We start from the raw sequence: 20,433 nt of genomic DNA, 5'->3' as shown, positions 1-20,433 counted from the left end.
AAAACAAACTAGCCAAGCCAAAACAACAACAACAAAACAAACTATCCTCGCCAAAACAACAACAAAAAACTATTCTCGCAAACTAGTATGTAATAGTATCCTCCTTGACCCCCCCCCCGGCCCCGCACAATCCAACCCAACCATCTGTCACTTCCCAGGGCGTGTGAAAGCCACTATCACGCCACCTGTCGCTTGTTCGGGCTTCCCTACCGGTCCCAACAGCCTCTCGACGCCCCCAGTGAGCCGAGGGGACCCGGGGCGCGGCGTCTCTGTTTTGGGAAAGGTTATATAGATAGGGGACCCCCAGCAATGCACTCTCCCGTATCCTGTAGCGACGGTAACATGGGTGAGGCATCGTAGTGGAGTGTGGTGGTGGTGGTGGTGGTGGTAATGGTGGTGGTGGTGGTTTCTTGTCCCTGTTTCCACACATGTATCTTCGTTCTTCGTTCTATAAATCTTAGGCTTCGCTGTCGAACTCAAACTCTTGCCAACAAATCGTCTCTTCGGACCTCCAACACTCTGCTTGAATCTGAAGTGTTGCTTATTGCCTATCTGTCTATCTATCTACCTATCTATCTGTCTATCTATCTCTTCTTTGTTGTGTTCTTGGTCTTGATTTTGTGTTGTTAAGGTTACTGTTTTTTTTTTAAGGGGGATTTTTTTGTATTATTTTTTCTATATTTTCTTTTTTTTCTATCTTTGTGTATCCTGATTTTATGTTGTCACGGTTTTTGTTTTGATTTGTTTTCTTCCTCTTATTCCTTTATCATTTGTTGCTTTTTATGGTTCATTTATTGTATTCATTATTATTTATTTCGTCTTGCTCCATTCTTGTTCTGAATTATTTCCTCTTCTTCCATTCTGATTTATTTCTTGTCATTCAATTCCATCCCATTTTCTTTCTTCTTTTGGGGTTTCTTCGTATTCTATTTCGCCTCTTTGCTGCGCTCATTCTTTGCTTTTAACATATTATTATTATTATTATTATTATTATTATTATTATTTCTTCTGGTTCCGTTCCGATTATGTCCTTTCTAATATTACTTTCACTACCTCTTTTGAACATTTCTTAATTTCTTCTTTTCATTCCATTTCTCTTTTATATTCTATCTCTTATCTTCTTTTATTCCTTCATTACATCACTTCAAATTTAGATCTGTTAGTTTCTAATTCTTACTTTTGTTTCACCTTTCCAACCCGATTGCTGAAATTGGAGTTGTATCCTATTTATTTTCATCTAGTTTCCACAGTATGATGCCCATTTTTGTTTAATCAAGGGTATAGGAAGAAGAGGATGTGGGTTTGTGTTATTTTCATCCCAAGAACACAACTACGATTCCCTTCGACTAGAATCATCTGTGACTCATGTTATTTCAGTTTCCACACATGTCCTCACTATTTTCATCTCAGTAACATGACTACATTTGAATATCGAGTTGTCTGCTGTTTGGGTTCTTTCAAATTTCACACACGTCTTCATCATTTTCATCTCAGTAACATGACTACATTTGAATATCGAGTTGTCTGCTGTTTAGGTTCTTTCAAAATTCCACACACGTCTTCATTTTCATCGCAAGAACACGACTACATTTTGCTTTAACTAGAATTGCCTCCTGTTTATTTTCCTTCAGTTTCCACAAGTCTATCCGTTCTTTTCATGACAATAACAAGACTACATTTTAATTTCGAGTTGTCTTCTTTTATTTTCCTTCAGTTTTACAAGTCTATTCGTTATTTTCATCCCAATAACAAGACTACATTTTAATTTCGAGTTGTCTCCTTTTATTTTCCTTCAGTTTCCACACATCGCTTCGTTATTTATATCTCTAACACGTGGGCATTTTACTTTAACCAGAATTGCCTCCTGTTTAAGTTCTTTCCGTTTCCACACACGTCAGTTCCTTCTTCATATCTTCGGCTTCGTGTCCCGCGCTGTCGAACTCCAACAACGATCTCAAACTATTGCCAAAAAAATCGTCTCTTCGTCCCTCCAACACTCCGCTTGAATCTGAGACGTTGCTTATTGCCTATCTATCAATCTATCTATTTTTCTACGTATCCATCCATCTATCTATCTACCTACCAATCTATCTATCTCCCGTGTCCTCCTAGGGGGCTGGAAGGCTTTAGCGGTGGTGGGCCTGGCGGCGTTGCTGGGGTCGCCTGTCCTGACGCAGCGCACGCCGTGGATGGGACCCAAGGGAGCGGAGTTTGCCCGGAGCGCCGCCTTGAAGGAACGACTCCACCAGCCTGTCGCGGGCCCTGAAGACGCCCTGCCCCGCGAGACCCCCGTTGGAGGTGAGGGAAAGCTGTGACTGTGAGTAAAGGATAGGATAGGATAGGATAGGACAGGACATGAGAGGAGAGGATTGGGGAGGTGTGGAAGGAGGGGAAAAGAGGAGATGGAGATGAGATGAGAGAAGGAAAGGAGAGGAAAGAAGATTAAAGAGAAGAAAATAAGGTGTGTTGAGGAGAGCAGAGGAGAGGAAGGAACAGACGTGAGGCAAGAAAACTTAGAAGACGAGAATAGAGAAAAGGAGATGAGAGATGAAAGGAGAGGAAAGGAAAAGGAAGTCTCGAAAATTTCACCACTGAGCGTCAGGGATCGAACCCGGGCCTTTTGAGTAGGAGTGAGGGCAGCAAACCACCTGAGGCACCGGTGAGCCAAAAGGTCACCGTGCCAGGGACCACTTCAGCGGCACTTTACCTGACACTGCAGCCCCACTGTGGAAAGGCACCGGTTCGATCCCCGGCACTAATGAAAAGGAAAAGGAAGGGAGAGGATAGATAGAAAGCAGAACAACAAAAGATAGGACAAGATAGTAGCATAAAAAAAAAAAAAAACGTGTCTACAGCCGCCTCGCCCCTGTGCCTGGAGTGCCAGCTGGCGGTGATAGCGCTGCAGGAGGAGATAGCGGCTGGTGCGGGGCTCGACCTCCTGGTGACGGAGGGCATCGCGATCTGCCAGGTCACCTTCGGCTACACCCAAACCTTCTGCGAGGGATACGTGCCGATGATCATGGTAAGCGGCGGAGGGGAGGCCGCTGGGAATCTATATATAACTAGCCTGAGCCGTAGAATTGGAGAGTTTGGTCGTCATCATCACAACAAGCCTTTTTATGGTTTTCTGTTTTGCTTTTCTGCCAAGTTCACCTTACGTCCTTAACCCGGTAGCAGCGATGGGCAAAATTTGTGGCTTTTTTACCGTGTACCAGCGACGGGCCAAATTTTCGCCATGATATAAACCCCCCAAAATAGATGATGCATAAACTGATCACAAATGCGCTGATATATATTATGAAATGGTTTGCGTGAGTGATGATTTTTTTTCTCATTTTTCTCGCTTAGAGGGGCCTTTAAGAAACATGATCCCCGCAGCTACCGGGTTAATCGTCACTGATCATCTTTGTCTGTTCTCTACTGATGTCCTTACACACACTCACCTCTCTCATATCCACGTCGCGTTCCTTCCCTTCAGCCGATCCTCCAATACATTCTGGTGAACGACGAAGTGCACCCCGTGGACGCCTGCGGGGAGCTGCTGACCCACTTTGGCTGCACCACCGACGACCCCAAGAGAGAGTGGACGGTGGAGATCCAAGGAGAAAAGCCCCCGGTGGTTGGGGTCACGCCCCCGGAGGTAAGAAGTGACGGACAGGCTGTGGAGGAGAGAGGGTGAGCGAGGTGTTGAGTCGGAGGAAGAGAGGGTGAGAAAGGGACAGGATAGGAGGAAAAAGAGGTAAAAAAGCGAGATGGAGAGGAAGTAAAAGGACGAAAAGAGAGAGAGAGAGAGAGAGAGAGAGAGAGAGAGAGAGAGAGAGAGAGAGAGAGAGAGAGAGAGAGAGAGAGAGAGAGAGAGAGAGAGAGAGAGAGAAAAGTAATGGTAAAGAAAAGAGACAGACAGACAGACAGACATAGAACTCCCCCCCCCCCACATACACTGACTTTTCTCCCTCTCCCCCCAAAAAAAGAAACCACTCATTTATACCTCTTTTTCTCTTGTCCCCTTCCCCCCCCCCCCTCCCCAGCCCGACGCCCCCCGCCTCAAAGTCCTCCACCTGGCGGACTCGCACATGGACCCCCTCTACCTGCCAGGGTCCAACGCCGCGTGCCCCGAGGAACTCTGCTGCAGGGAGGAGTCAGGTGGGTGAGGGGTGGGGGTAGGGGGCAGTGGGGGTGGGGGGGGTGGGGGTTGGGTGGGGGGTGAATGTGTGTGAGGGGCGTTTTATTATTTTATTTTCTATTTTTCTATTTTATTTATTTATTTATGTATTTTTTTGTGTGTGTTTATTTACTGATCTACCTATTTTCTGGCGCTTCTCTTTTTTTTTCTTTTTTTTCTACTCCTTTTTTACTTTCCTTTTTTCTTTTTTTTCTTGTTTTTGTTCTTGTTCTTTTTCTTCTTCGTCGTTTTCTTCCATTTTTTTTTTCCTATCATTATTTTATCATCCTTATCATCCTTATTATTAGTACTATTGTTGTTATGCATACTACTACTACTACTACTACTACTACTACTACTACTACTACTACTACTACTACTACTACTACTACTACTACTACTACTACTACTACTACTACTACTACTACTACTACTATTACTACTACTACTACTACTACTACTACTATTACTACTACTACTACTACTACTACTACTACTACTATTACTACTACTACTACTACTACTACTACTACTACTACTATTACTACTACTACTACTACTACTACTACTACTACTACTACTATTACTACTACTACTACTACTACTATTATTACTACTACTACTACTACTACTACTGCTATTACTACTACTACTACTACTACTACTGCTACTACTACAATTACATCCATTCTTTCGTGCGTGTGTGCAGGCGTGCCGGAGAACGAGACAGCGGAGGCGTGGTACTGGGGCGACTACAGGCACTGCGGCACGCCCTCCTGGATGATGGAAGACCTGCTCACCCACGCCACCACCACGCACCCGGTAACGACCCCCACGCACTCTGTCACTCCTTTTCCCTAACGCACTCTCTGCTCCCTCATTGTTACCTCCTACGCCAAAGGTTATTCCCCTCTTTCTCTTCCTTCCTTTTCCCTTACCCCTCACCCACGCACTCTACACGGCCTGTCTGATCCCCGCCTTTACCCCACCACCGCACTCTCTACTCTCTCATTGTTCCCTCCTACGCCAAAGGTTATTCCCCTCTTTCTCTTCCTTCCTTTTCCCTTACCCCTCACCCACGCACTCTACACGGCCTGTCTGATCCCCGCCTTTACCCCACCACCGCACTCTCTACTCTCTCATTGTTACCTCCTACGCCAAAGGTTATTCCCCTCTTTTTCTTCCTTCCTTTTCCCTTACCCCTCACCCACGCACTCTGTCACTCCTTTTCCCCCACCACCGCACTCTCTACTCCCTCATTGTTCCCTCCTACGCCAAAGGTTATTCCTCTCTTTCTCTTCCTTCCTTTTCCCTTACCCCTCACCCACGCACTCTTCACTCCCTCACCCATACCTTCCCGCGCCCAGTAACGACACCCCGCACCCTACACGCCCTGTATGTTCCCCTCCTTTTCCCTAACTCACTCTCTTTTTCCTTCCCTTTCCCTCACCCATGCACTCGATATCCCCTCTCTTGCCCCTTCTTTTCCCTTAACTACGCCAAAGGTAACTCCCCTCACGCGCTCTACAGGCACTATTTGTTCCCTTCTTTTTCCTCGTCCACGCACTCCTCCTCCTCCTCCTCCTCATCATCATCATTGACACTGACGAGCGGCTATCGTGTAAAATATCGAAATTTGCAGAAGACACAAAACTAGCCAGCAGAGTCACTACGACAATGGATAAAGAACACTTCCAAGCTGATCTCGAACGTTTAAGTAGTTGGGCACGAACATGGCAAATGGATTTCAATATTGAAAAGTGCAAGGTTATGCATATCGGAATCAACAACGATCGTATTCATTATCAAATTAACGGAGTGCAACTCTTTGAAGCCAACAAAGAAAAAGATCTTGGAGCAATAATTTCGAGCGATCTTAAACCGAGTCAACATTGCACAGTAGTAAAAACTGCCAACAAATTGGTCGGATTTATTGGTCGTACATTTGAACACAAATCAGAAAAAGTAATATTGACACTACAATTCGTTAGTTCGCCCACATCTTGAGTATTGCGTTCAGTTTTGGTCTCCCTATTACAGAAAGGATATTGATAAACTCGAGAGGGTGCAGCGTCGAGCCACGAAAATGATCCCTAGACTGCGAAACAAACCGTACGAAGACAGACTTAAAGAACTGAACTTATTCAGCTTGTCAAAGCGCAGGCTAAGAGGTGACCTTATAGAAGTGTTTAAAACGTTCAAGGGATTCGATAACACTAATGTTCATGATTATTTCACAGTCTCTCAATCAAGTGTAACAAGAAACAATGGATACAAAATAACGAGGAAGCGTTTCAACTCAAATGAATCAAAACACTTCTTCTTTAACCGTGTCATCAATGTATGGAATGGTCTGCCTCAAAACGTCGTCGAAAGCGAAACTATTTGCACGTTCAAAAACCGACTAGACAAATATTTAGAAGCTAACCCGAACATTCGCTATTTTGCTCCGGTCTAACAGAAAGAAGTGTTCGCTTAGTTGTCGTGTATGATCTTCCTTCTGTCCGTGTAAAATTCCATTGCAGTTTTTCTGTACTACATGGTATTCTTCCTTTTCGTGGAGGGACTGGTGGGAGGGGAGGAGCCTTCGCCTTTGCTGTCCTGTGTCTCTGACTCGTAGATTAGAGTAGATGGTAGCAACAACAAACAGCCTAGTTAGGACCAAGAGGTCTGTTGCTGTTTGCTTTTCCTTTGTACTCCTTTGTACTCCTCCTCCTCCCAGTAAACCCGAGCCTACCACCCGACCTCACACAAAAACGAAACAAGTGGCAATCTGGGACACACGGGTTGCTAGGTCAAGGCAGCCGCTGTAAACTCCACACGTGTCTTTTCCCATAGTGATAAGAAGAGGGACGAGTGCGCGTGTCCCTCCGCTTCCTTATCTTCCTCCTGTAAACACGACACGAATCGGGGAACAGACGAAGGTTGACGATATTTTAATGGTTAAGAATATGAAGTGGATATGCGTATGATAGATGGATGCCTTAAGTAACAGTGGCAATTCAGGGACAGAGAACCAGGTGGAGAGATGAAATAAAAATCGTTGCTGTGGTAGGGTGGAGCACACTAACACCAGACAGAGAATCAGGTGGCGAGATGAAATTAGAACATTTACCGGGGCAGGATGGAGAACACTAACACCAGACAGAGGACCAGGTGGAGAGATGAAATTAGAACATTTACCGGGGCAGGATGGAGAACACTAACACCAGACAGAGGACCAGGTGGAGAGATGAAATTAGAACATTTACCGGGGCAGGATGGAGAACACTAACACCAGACAGAGGACCAGGTGGAGAGATGAAATTAGAACCTTTGCCGGGGCAGGATGGAGCAAACTAACACCAGACAGAGAACTCATTGGAGAGATGTAATTAGAACCTTTGCCGGGGCAGGATGGAGCACACTAACACCAGACAGAGAACTCATTGGAGAGATGTAATTAGAACCTTTACCGGGGCAGGATGGAGCACACTAACACCAGACAGAGAACTCATTGGAGAGATGTAATTAGAACCTTTGCCGGGGCAGGATGGAGCACACTAACACCAGACAGAGAACTCATTGGAGAGATGTAATTAGAACCTTTGCCGGGGCGGATGGAGTACACTAACACCAGACAGAGAATCAGGTGGCGAGATGAAATTAGAACCTTTACCGGGGCAAGATGGAGCACACTAACACCAGACAGAGAACCAGGTGGAGAGATGAATTTAGAACCTTTACCGGGGCAGGACAGGATGGAGGACACTAACACCAGACAGAGAAGAGGAGAACGTTGGGAGAGGCCTTTGTTTTGCAGTACCGATAATGGTTGACGATGATTATAATGATGAGGAAGAGGAGGATGAGGATGAGGATGAGGATGAGGAGGAGGAGGACGTGTCTTTCTCGATATGGTGAGAAGGAGAGTGAAAAAGAAAATGAAGTTCCCAGCCACTCATTCTCACTACCTTATATAACAACTTACAACTATCCCAAGAAAGTGACGAACATGCTATAGAGGAAAGGCGATAAGGAAGGTGAAAAAAGAGTGTGTGAAAGTGAGTGTGTTCGCCCTGCCCTTGAATACTCGCCTTCACCTTCAGTACTTTCGTCCGTAGTGACCTCAAACGAAGATGTATAAGGGGGAGAGGGGGGGGGCGGGCTTGTTAAGGTGATGTTACACGAACGATCATTTACGATGTGCTTAGGTAGTTTGTGCATTCTTTCTTATATTCACTCTTTCTTCTATATTTTTGCATTCTTTTTCGTTTTTTTTTTTTTTTAGAGTGCGGTACAATAGACTCATTCAGTAAACAAATACACACACTCACTCGTCACCACAACACACCAACACTAACGATTGCACCGGATTCACTTCCCTCCCCTGCACACTCGGCTCCCCCGTCCCCTAACTCTTCCTATCTCACTCTTCCTTTCAATAACTAAACCTTCTTTGTTTTTTTGTTTTCTTCATATTTTCTTCCTTTCTCCCTCTCCCCTCTTTTCTCCTCCTTCCTTCCTTTCCTTTTATCTCCCTTCTTTCTTACATTCCCATTTTCACTTTCTCTGCCTGCTTCCTTTCTTTCTCTCCTTCATCCTATTTCCCAGCCTCACCATCTTCCCTTCCCTTCTCAAACTCACCCCCCTTCGTCGCCTCCTTCAGGACATCGACTACGTGGTGTGGACCGGCGACCTGGTGCCTCACAACATGTGGTCCACGTCGCGGGAGTGGAACCTGCGCGTGGTGCGGGAGATGAACGACATGGTGCGCGCCTTCTTCCCCACCGTCCCTGTGTTCCCCGTCGCCGGCAACCATGAGATGAGCCCCCTAGATCAGTAAGTAAAAGCTCATATCCTTAAACGTACCAGTGGATCCGACTTACGACCATGGAATGAGTTACTAGAGGTCCATATTCTTAAACGTACTCCGACTTGCGACCCTTGGATCAGTAACTAAAGGTCCATATTCTTAAGACGTATCAGGGGCTCCGACTTACGACCATGGAATGAGTTACTAGAGGTCCATATTCTTAAACGTACTCCGACTTGCGACCCTTGGATCAGTAACTAAAGGTCCATATTCTTAAGACGTATCAGGGGCTCCGACTTACGACCATTGAATGACTTAGTAGAGGTCCATAATCGTATCAGGCCCTCCGACTTACGACCATTGAATGACTTAGTAGAGGTCCATAACCGTATCAGGCCCTCCGACTTACGACCATTGAATGATTTAGTAGAGGTCCATAACCGCATCAGGCCCTCCGACTTACGACCATTGAATGACTTAGTAGTGGTCCATAACCGCATCAGGCCCTCCGACTTACGACCATTGAATGACTTAGTAGTGGTCCATAACCGTATCAGGCCCTCCGACTTACGACCATTGAATGACTTAGTTGAGGTCCATAACCGTATCAGGCCCTCCGACATACGACCATTGAATGATTTAGTTGAGGTCCATAACCGTATCAGGCCCTCCGACTTACGACCATTGAATGATTTAGTGGAGGTCCATAACCGTATTAGGCCCTCCGACATACGACCATTGAATGATTTAGTAGAGGTCCATAACCGTATTAGGCCCTCCGACATACGACCATTGAATGACTTAGTAGAGGTCCATAACCGTATCAGGCCCTCCGACTTACGACCATTGAATGATTTAGTTGAGGTCCATAACCGTATCAGGCCCTCCGACTTACGACCATTGAATGATTTAGTTGAGGTCCATAACCGTATCAGGCCCTCCGACTTACGACCATTGAATGATTTAGTTGAGGTCCATAACCGTATCAGGCCCTCCGACTTACGACCATTGAATGATTTAGTAGAGGTCCATAACCGTATCAGGCCCTCCGACTTACGACCATTGAATGATTTAGTTGAGGTCCATAACCGTATCAGGCCCTCCGACTTACGACCATTGAATGATTTAGTTGAGGTCCATAACCGTATCAGGCCCTCCGACTTACGACCATTGAATGACTTAGTAGAGGTCCATAACCGTATCAGGCCCTCCGACTTACGACCATTGAATGACTTAGTAGAGGTCCATAACCGTATCAGGCCCTCCGACATACGACCATTGAATGACTTAGTAGAGGTCCATAACCGTATCAGGCCCTCCGACTTACGACCATTGAATGACTTAGTAGAGGTCCATAACCGTATCAGGCCCTCCGACTTACGACCATTGAATGACTTAGTAGAGGTCCATAACCGTATCAGGCCCTCCGACTTACGACCATTGGATCAGTGAATAGGGTCCATTTTCTTAAACGTACTCCGACTTTCAACCCTTGGATCAGCAAGTAAAGGTTCATATTCTTTAATGCATCAGGGACTCCGACTTGCGACCACTGAATGAGTTAGTATTCCTAACCGTATCAGGGGCTCAGACTTACGACCAATGAGTTAGTATTCTTAAACGCATCATGGGCTACGACTAACGACCCTTGAATGGTTTCATATACTTTAATGCATTAGGGGATCCGACTTACGACCAGTGAATAAGTTTGCAGAGATTCATATTCTTAAACGTATCAGGGGCCCCGACTTACGACCCTTGGATCAGTTAGTTGAGGTTCACATTCTTTAATGGATCCGACTTACGACCAATGAATGGATGGAATTTCAGAGGAGGAACAGTCTGGTATGAATGCTTCATTTGTTGAAAGAGTTAAGAATCATAAAGTCCTTGATTTTTTTTTCTTTTTATGTTCCGTCTATGGCCCATGGTGGGGCCTGATGGTTGGCCCCAGCCCGTTATGACGCAGGCAAGTACTTTACAGTCGCGTCATCTTGCTTGGCTCTCGCTGCCCCCCGGAGCTCATTTTTTTATCCTCTTTTTTGAGAGAATCTAAAGTCCGGGTTGATAAGTGGTCTTCAGGACAGCATGTGGGTGGTCTTAGGCCACTCGGCAGGGACTGAAAATTGTCCGGTTGTAGCAGCGGGCAGGGTTCAAATCCAGGTCTTGTAGGACGCTTATCTTGACTTGACTTGACTTGACAATCCGCAGTTTCAATTTCTCTAGTGCTCTATCACGATCCACAGCTTCGATTTCTCTAACTCTCTATCATGATCCACAGCTTCAGTTTTCCTATCTCCCTGACTTGATCCACAACCTCCACATCTCTATCCTTTCCCCTCTCCCTCTCAGATACCCCGAGCCTGGCGGCGTGCCCGAGGACCTCTCCGCTGACTGGCTGTACGGGGAGCTGGTGTCGCAGTGGAGTCAGATGGTGCCGGATCTGGACAACTCGACGGTCACGCGCGGCGCCTACTACTCCGTGCTGGTGCGACCCGGGTTCAGAATCATCTCCTTCAACTCGATGTTCGGTTATTCGAGCAATGCGTGAGTTGGTAGGGAAGTGGTATGTCTCTTTTACTGTCTTTGTTTCTGTTTTCTTCTTCCTATTTTCTTCATTTCCTTCCGTTTCCTTTCCTCATCTCTTTTCTTCTTCCTCTCTCCTTTACTTATTTTCTTTATTTCTTCTCTCCTTTAATTCTCTACTTTCACTTCTCTTCCGTCTCGCGCCTGTCCCTTACTTTCCCTGTCTTTCGTTTCCTCTCATTCGCTTATTCTTTCTCAGTTCTCTCTATCTCCCTCTCTTTCTTTCATACTCTCTCTCTCTCTCTCTCTCTCTCTCTCTCTCTCTCTCTCTCTCTCTTCTTCCTTGATTTCCCTTTCCTCTTACTATCCCTTACTTCACCTCTCTCTCTTCCTCTTCCTCTACCCTCCCTCTCCCATTCCTCATCCTCAAGCTAGCAATACGGTCCTCCAGGTGGCTGATAGAGAGCTCGCAGGACCCCGCCTCGGAGCTCGCGTGGCTGGAGGCGGAGCTGGGCAAGGCGGAGGCTGCGGGCGAGCTCGTGCATCTGTTGGGCCACGTCCCGCCGGGCCTACGAGCGGCCGAGCGCACCTGGTCACGCGAATACAACAAGCTCGTCGTCAGGTGGGTCTAGAGTGCTTGGTGGGAACTGACGTGATAAGAAGTTTGTCATTGTTGTATAAGTAAAAGGTAAAAACTTCATCATCTTGGACAACGAATATTTTGATGGCTTCTTAAAGGTATGAACAACGTAGGTCTTGTATTCTACGTCTGTCTCGTGGTTAGGTTACTTCCTCTTCTATGGTATGATTGTGGCCTCTCTTTCCTGTTAGTCGTATTACCAAAATTAAAAGTTGTATGCCAGGCCTTATTTTCCCTTTGTCCGCATTGCCAAAGTTTGAAGTTGTATGCCAGGCCTTATTTTCCCTTTGTCCGCATTACCAAAGTTTGAAGTTGTATGCGAGGCCTTTCTTCCCTATTGTTCGCATTACCAAAGTTCTATCATGTCTTTTTTCCCCCATTACTCGCATTACTAAGTTCAAAGTTATCCCCATTACCAAACTCCTATCAAGGCCCTTCTTTCCTTTTACTCACATTACTTAAGTTGCTGCAAGGTGTTCGCATTATCAAAATTCCATCAAGGTCTTTTATTCCCGTTCCTTGCATCACTAAAGAACAAAGTTATTCGCATTATCGAAGTTAAATCAAAGTCTTTCTTTCCGCGCTCACATTATCAAATTTATGTGCAAGGCCTTTTTCTCGTTATTTCCATTACTTAAGTTCAAATTTCTTCTCATTATCAAAGTCAAATAGTTATGTGCAAGGCCCTTTTTCTCATTATTTGCATCACTAAAGTTCAAATTTCTTCTCATTATCAAAGTCAAATAGTTATGTGCAAGGCCCTTTTTCTCGTTATTTGCATTACTTAAGTTCAAATTTCTTCTCATTATCAAAGTCAAATAGTTATGAGCAAGACCTTTTTCTCGTTATTTGCATTACTTAAGTTCAAATTTCTTCGCATTATCAAAGTCAAATAGTTATGTGCAAGGCCCTTTTTCTCATTATTTGCATCACTAAAGTTCAAATTTCTTCGCATTATCAAAGTCAAATAGTTATGTGCAAGGTCCTTTTTCTCGTTATTTGCATTACTTAAGTTCAAATTTCTTCTCATTATCAAAGTCAAATAGTTATGTGCAAGGTCCTTTTTCTCGTTATTTGCATCATTAAAGTTCAAATTTCTTCGCATTATCAAAGTCAAATAGTTATGTGCAAGGTCCTTTTTCTCGTTATTTGCATCACTAAAGTTCAAATTTCTTCGCATTATCAAAGTCAAATAGTTATGTGCAAGGTCCTTTTTCTCATTATTTGCATCACTAAAGTTCAAATTTCTTCTCATTATCAAAGTCAAATAGTTATGTGCAAGGCCCTTTTTCTCATTATTTCCATTACTTAAGTTCAAATTTCTTCGTATCATCAAAGTCAAATAGTTATGTGCAAGGCCCTTTTTCTCGTTATTTGCATCACTAAAGTTCAAATTTCTTCGCATTATCAAAGTCAAATAGTTATGTGCAAGGCCCTTTTTCTCGTTATTTGCATCACTTAAGTTCAAATTTCTTCGCATCATCAAAGTCAAATAGTTATGTGCAAGGTCCTTTTTCTCGTTATTTGCATCACTAAAGTTCAAATTTCTTCGCATTATCAAAGTCAAATCAACGTCTGTCTTTCCTACTCACTTCGCAGGTACGAGAACATCATCCGCGGCCAGTTCTTCGGCCACACGCACTACGACGAGTTCGAGGTCTTCCATGACGGCGAGCGGCCCATCGGCGTGGCCTACATCGCGCCCAGCCAGACCCCGTGGTACGACCTGAACCCTGCCTACCGCATCTACTACATCGACGGCGACAGGACCGACTCGACCAGGGTACGTGAGTGGGTGTGTGGGTGTGTTTCAACTTTCGACCGTCCCTATAGACCCTGAAAGGATGGTCTTGTATGTTTTTTTAGGTGGGGACTCCGATGCAAACTCTCCTTATAGTAACTCTCCTCAGAGCAACTCTCCTCCTACTGTAACTCGTTTCCAGAAGGTACATATTAGCTCATGATTTCCAGGACGAGTTCATATGACGGAATTTGTACTGAGGCGAGCTGGTTTGAGGCGAGTATAGGAGGGAGGAAGGGAAGGGAGAGATAGTATTAGGTTATGGGAGGGAGATATCGTAAGGGGCGTCGGTATGATAGGGAGTGATTTTATGGGCAAATTAGTATGGGAGGGCGAGATCGTATAGTTTGTATGGGAGAGGGACATTGTATGGGTCAAGTTACTATGGGAGGGAGGAATCGTATAGGGAGGGCGAGATCGTAAGGGGCGAAATCGTAAGGGTTCGAAATCGTAAGTGGCGAAATCGTAAGGGTCGAAGTCGTAAGGGGCGAAATCGTAAGGGTCGTAGTCGTAAGGGTCGAAGTCGTAAGGGGGGAAGTCGTACAGGGCGAGCTAGTATGAGAGCAAGGTTGGCGTGAGGTTAGTCAGCATTGAGGCAACTTCACATACCTTGTTGAATGGTTCTTAGGTAGGTTTCTCACACACGCCAAAAGAAACTAGAACCAAACAAGTGAACGGTCGTCTTCTCCCCTATCAGACGGTTCTTGACCACGAGACCTACATCATGAACCTGACGGAGGCGCACGAGACGGGGGCGGCGCGCTGGTACCAACTGTACAGCGCGCGGGAGCTCTACACCATGGAGAACCTCACGCCGCAGGACTGGCAGGACCTGGCCGAGAGGATGGCCGGGGACAGGGACCTCTTCGATCTCTACTTTAGGTGAGTTTATGCCGCGACTAGACCCACAGGGAGACTTATTTGACGCTATTACTGACTTATCTTCTTTGTGGCGCATCCCAGAGCCATAGGAGACTCGTATTAAGCTATCCACTGATCTCTCTTCGACCACTATTTCACGTGAGCTTGTGCCGCGACTAGAGCCACAGGGAGACTTGTTTTACGCTATTACTGACTTATCTTCTTTGTGGCGCATCCCAGAGCCATAGGAGACTCGTATTAAGCCATCCACTGATCTCTCTTCGACCACTATTTCACGTGAGCTTGTGCCGCGTCCCAGTCAAATCAAGGTCTTTCTTTCCGCTCACATTAGCAAAGTTACGTGCAAGGCCTTTTTTTCCGTTGTTTGCATCACTAAAATTCAAGGTTGTTCGCATTACCAAAGTCAAATCAATGTCTTTCTTCCCGTTGCCGAGCTAAGAGACTCACTACATGCTATCCACGGACTTTTCTTCGATCAGAGCCTTGAGTGATGATCTAAAGAGAGACTCACTTTACGCTACCTGCTGACTTTCCTTTGCCCTCTACCTAACGTGTATTTGTGCCGTGACCAGAGCCTTGAGTGCTGATCTAAAGAGAGACTCATTTCACGCTATCCACTGACTTCTCTTCAACCTCTACCGAACGTGAATTTGTGCCGGGATCAGAGCCTTGAGTGCTAATCTAAAGAGACTCATTTCACGCTATCCACTGACTTCTCTTCGCCCTCTACTTCACGTGAGTTTGTGCCGCATCCAAGAGTCATAGAATAGGAGTGTTTGGCCATCTTAATCACAGTCGCCATGTTGTTACCCAGAGAGCCGCGCGAAATTCAAATAGAAGCTGATATAATAATGCTTTTGTGCGCTAGGTATGGCCAGGATCTCGATGAAGTAAAAGGTCTCCCAAGTTTAGTTTTAGGCTATGTATGGTTATGACCGGTATCATAAGACACATTCGCTTCTCATATCAGCTATTTCTAAAGGTCAAAGAGGGGATCAATCGGGTTCTAGTGAGTGTTTTTTTTAGGTTCACGGTACAAAAGAAGGGTCAAACTACCACCAGGGTCATAAAACTACTCCTGGAAATGCCTACAACTTATAAGAAAGCCTTGTGTAATATGTGTAGTTGGGAGACGAAATGTTTTAAAATACGACCCTAAGACACTTTCGCTTCTCATATCAGCTATTTCTAAAGGTCAGAGGGGGTCAGGCGAGTTCAAATAAGCGTTTCTTCAGGTTCATGGTACAGAGGAAGGGTCAAACTACCACCAAAGCCATAAAACTACACCTGGAAATGCTTAAAACGCCTTGTCAATTATGTGTTTTTGGACGACGAAATATTCTTATAATACGACCCCAGTATGTAAGGTATTTCTGGGGCAGACTGAAGGGCCGAGAAGAGAGGAGCGGTTGAGATAATGTTAAAACGTTCAGTGGATTCTTAACAACACTGTCTGGTTATTCTAAAGCAAGGATGACAGCGGGTAATGAAAAGAGAGGAGGAATGATTGAGATATAGTAAAGATAGTGGCTGTTTTGTATGTAGCGAAGAGGACGTGGATAGCCTAACACTATGACTACATGACCCATATAGTAAAGATAGTGGCTGTTTTGCATGTAGCGAGGAGGACGTGGATAGCCTAACACTACGACTACATGACCCATATAGTAAAGATAGTGGCTGTTTTGTATGTAGCGAGGAGGACGTGGATAGCCTAACACTATGACTACATGACTCATATAGTAAAGATAATGGCTGTTTTGTATGTAGCGAAGAGGACGTGGGTAGCCTAACACTGTGACTACATGACCCATATAGTAAAGATAGTGGCTGTTTTGTATGTAGCGAGAAGGACGTGGATAGCCTAACACTATGACTACATGACCCATATAGTAAAGATAGTGGCTGTTTTGTATGTAGCGAGAAGGACGTGGATAGCCTAACACTATGACTACATGACCCATATAGTAAAGATAGTGGCTGTTTTGTATGTAGCGAGGAGGACGTGGATAGCCTAACACGATGACCCATATAGTAAAGATAGTGGCTGTTTTGTATGTAGCGAGGAGGACGTGGATAGCCTAACACTATGACTACATGACCCATATAGTAAAGATAGTGGCTGTTTTGTATGTAGCGAGAAGGACGTGGATAGCCTAACACTATGACTACATGACCCATATAGTAAAGATAGTGGCTGTTTTGTATGTAGCGAGGAGGACGTGGGTAGCCTAACACTGTGACTACATGACCCATACAGTAAAGATAGTGGCTGTTTTGTATGTAGCGAGAAGGACGTGGATAGCCTAACACTATGACTACATGACCCATATAGTAAAGATAGTGGCTGTTTTGTATGTAGCGAGGAGGACGTGGATAGCCTAACACTATGACTACATGACCCAAGATAGTGGCTGTTTTGTATGTAGCGAGGAGGACGTGGATAGCCTAACACTATGATTACATGACCCATATAGTAAAGATAGTGGCTGTTTTGTATGTAGCGAAGAGGACGTGGGTAGCCTAACACTATGACTACATGACCCATATAGTAAAGATAGTGGCTGTTTTGTATGTAGCGAGGAGGACGTGGATAGCCTAACACTATGACTACATGACCCATATAGTAAAGATAGTGGCTGTTTTGTATGTAGCGAAGAGGACGTGGATAGCCTAACACTATGACTACATGACCCATATAGTAAAGATAGTGGCTGTTTTGTATGTAGCGAGGAGGACGTGGATAGCCTAACACTGTGACTACATGACCCATATAGTAAAGATAGTGGCTGTTTTGTATGTAGCGAGGAGGACGTGGATAGCCTAACACTGTGACTACATGACCCATATAGTAAAGATAGTGGCTGTTTTGTATGTAGCGAGGAGGACGTGGGTAGCCTAACACTATGACTACATGACCCATATAGTAAAGATAGTGGCTGTTTTGTATGTAGCGAGGAGGACGTGGATAGCCTAACACTATGACTACATGACCCATATAGTAAAGATAGTGGCTGTTTTGTATGTAGCGAGGAGGACGTGGGTAGCCTAACACTGTGACTACATGACCCATACAGTAAAGATAGTGGCTGTTTTGTATGTAGCGAGGAGGACGTGGGTAGCCTAACACTATGACTACATGACCCATATAGTAAAGATAGTGGCTGTTTTGTATGTAGCGAAGAGGACGTGGGTAGCCTAACACTATGACTACATGACCCATATAGTAAAGATAGTGGCTGTTTTGTATGTAGCGAAGAGGACGTGGGTAGCCTAACACTGTGACTACATGACCCATATAGTAAAGATAGTGGCTGTTTTGTATGTAGCGAGGAGGACGTGGGTAGCCTAGCACTATGACTACATGACCCAAGATAGTGGCTGTTTTGTATGTAGCGAGGAGGACGTGGGTAGCCTAACACTATGACTACATGACCCATATAGTAAAGATAGTGGCTGTTTTGTATGTAGCGAGGAGGACGTGGATAGCCTAACACTATGACTACATGACCCATATAGTAAAGATAGTGGCTGTTTTGTATGTAGCGAGGAGGACGTGGGTAGCCTAACACGATGACCCATTATTGAGGAAGACATCTTAAGCGCAAACGTGAAGGCCATTCGTTAACTGCCTTTTCCTCGCTTCAGAAACTTCGTGAGCGGCGGCGACCCTTACATGGCGGTGGGCTGCGACGACCTGTGTTACGAGCAGCGCCTCTGCGACATGGTGACCTCCAACAGGAACGACCTCGACACCTGCAGCGCCGTCCTCAGGCTCAAGCGTCGGTCGTAAGGCGGGAAGAGCTGCGGCCCGTATCCTCAGACGCTCTCGGTCAAACTATCACCAGGCTCATAAAACTACCCATGGACATACTTACACACCCCCTATGAAAGCCTTATCAAATGTATGTGTGTGTGTGTGTGTGTGTGTGTGTGTGTGTGTGTGTGTGTGTAAGCTCCGAAGTGTTTGAGATTATAGGCCTTTGTGACTGCGCAGACTTACGGGTTTTGTTGTTCGAAGTTGTAGAGGAACACTGGTGGAAATAAATATGCAGGAGTTTACTTTGTCTTTTCCTTTGTGTCTCTGCTGGTGTTTTAGATGGACTAATAAGGTGGAAATAAGGGAGAAAGAAGAAAATGAAAAAGAAATGACAGAGGAGAGAAAAAGAAAGGTGGATAACGAGAAGGGAAGAAGAAAGGAAAGAAGGAAAGAATGGGGAAATAGGGAGAAATGGAATGAAGAAGAAAATAAATAATGCAGAAAAGGAAATAAGGAAGGAGAGTGTGAGTGGAGAGGAAGGAAGAAAGATCAAGGAGGAGAAAAGAACAAGAATCATGCAGAAAGGAGAGGAAGAGGAAGGAGGGAGACGAAGAAAGAAGGAAAGAAAGAAAGAAAAAGAAAGAAGGAAGAAAAGAACGACACAGGAAAAGAAAAAAATGTATGCAAATTCTATAACAGAGAAATAAATAGAGAAGAAACGAAGAAATAAGAGAAAAGAATGGACGAAAAAGGAAAGAAGGAGAGAAGAGAAAAAGGAGAAGAAACATAAAAAAACATAAAGAAAAGAGGAAAATAAATAAAGTATAAATGAAGTAAATAGATAAGAAGCAAATAAATAAATAAATATACAAACGAAAAGAAAGAAAGGAATAGAAGAAAAGAGAAAGGAGAAGAGAAGAGAAGAAGGAAGAACGGGAAAATAGGGAATGGGGAAGGAGAGAGAGAGAGAGAGAGAGAGAGAGAGAGAGAGAGAGAGAGAGAGAGAGAGAGAGAGAGAGAGAGAGAAATAAACGGAACTAAGACAGGAGGAAGAAGAGGAGGAGGAGAAAGGAGGAAGTGAGGAAGAAAAGAAGAAAAGAAAGAAAGAGAAAGAAAGTAGGAAAGAAGGAAAATAAATGAGGGAAAGAAATAACATAACGAAAAAGGAAAAAAAATACAACAATTAATAGAAAGAAAATAATATAGAAAAACAAACAAAGAAATACACAAAGAAGAGAAGAATAGGAAAACACGAATAAAGAAAGGAGATAGAGGAGAGAGAGGAAAGAGGAGGAGAAATATGACACCGAGAGAGGAGGAAACGAGGAAGATTGACAGGAAGGGAGGGGAGGAAGAGAGGGGAGGAAGAGAGAGAAGAGAAGGAAGGAAGGAAGGGAGGAAGGGAAGGAAGAGAAGAAGGAAGGAAGGGTGAGGATGAAAGAAGGGCATAGAGAAGAAAGAATAGAAGGTAGGAAGGAAAGGAAGAAAGGGAGGAAGAAAGGGAGAAGAAGAAAAGGAATAAGATAGAGAGAAGAAAATGAGAAAGAAGTAAGTGAGGAGGGAGGAAGAAAAATGGATAAAAAGAAGGGAGGAAGAAAGGAAAGAAGAAAGGAAAGAATGAGGAGAGAGAGAGAGAAATGGAGTGAAGAAAAAAAGGAATAACGAGGAAAAAAGGAAATAAGGAAGGAGAGAATGAAAGAGGAGGAAGGGAGAGAGATAGAGAAAAAGAGGAAGGAAGAATATAAATCAAATAAGAGGAGGAGGAAAAGGAAGGAGGGAATGAGAAAGAAAGAAGTGAAAAAAAGAAACGATGAAATGAAAGAAAGAAGGAAGAGACGAAGGAGAGAGAGAGAGAGAGAGAGAGAAG

At 44.6% G+C, this 20,433-nt stretch overlaps 1 protein-coding gene and 1 long non-coding RNA gene across 2 annotated transcripts in view; one reads left to right on the top strand and one right to left on the bottom strand.

The window, feature by feature from the left end:
• Nucleotides 1–20,433, bottom strand: part of LOC127002783 (uncharacterized) — a 94,618-nt gene that overhangs the window by 2,771 nt on the left and 71,414 nt on the right. Inside the window, exon 4 of the long non-coding RNA XR_007756536.1 lies at nt 3,444–3,659. This is a non-coding gene — a long non-coding RNA (uncharacterized LOC127002783). The remainder of the gene's footprint in view (nt 1–3,443; nt 3,660–20,433) is intronic.
• On the top strand, nt 195–18,868 carry LOC127002782 (sphingomyelin phosphodiesterase-like). Its single transcript, XM_050868977.1, has 12 exons — nt 195–346; nt 2,113–2,298; nt 2,856–3,022; nt 3,479–3,640; nt 4,029–4,143; nt 4,872–4,984; nt 8,811–8,983; nt 11,310–11,504; nt 11,935–12,105; nt 13,723–13,906; nt 14,622–14,806; nt 18,455–18,868. Exons 1-12 carry the CDS (start codon nt 310–312, stop codon nt 18,597–18,599), a joined length of 1,833 nt encoding a protein of 610 aa, XP_050724934.1. The 5' UTR covers nt 195–309; the 3' UTR covers nt 18,600–18,868.

Source organism: Eriocheir sinensis, chromosome 24, assembly GCF_024679095.1.
Source record: "Eriocheir sinensis breed Jianghai 21 chromosome 24, ASM2467909v1, whole genome shotgun sequence".
Classification (NCBI taxonomy): Eukaryota; Metazoa; Arthropoda; class Malacostraca; order Decapoda; family Varunidae; genus Eriocheir; species Eriocheir sinensis.
Note: the sequence above shows the minus strand (reverse complement) of the source record. Positions and strands in the feature narration are given on the sequence as shown.

Excerpts from the sequence above, each read along its gene's own strand:
- LOC127002782 (XM_050868977.1), top strand. The coding sequence starts at position 310 with ATGCACTCTCCCGTATCCTGTAGCGACGGTAACATGG. Across the intron at positions 3,023-3,478 it reads GATACGTGCCGATGATCATG|CCGATCCTCCAATACATTCT; the intron begins GTAAGCGGCGGA and ends CCTTCCCTTCAG. Across the intron at positions 4,985-8,810 it reads ACGCCACCACCACGCACCCG|GACATCGACTACGTGGTGTG; the intron begins GTAACGACCCCC and ends CGCCTCCTTCAG.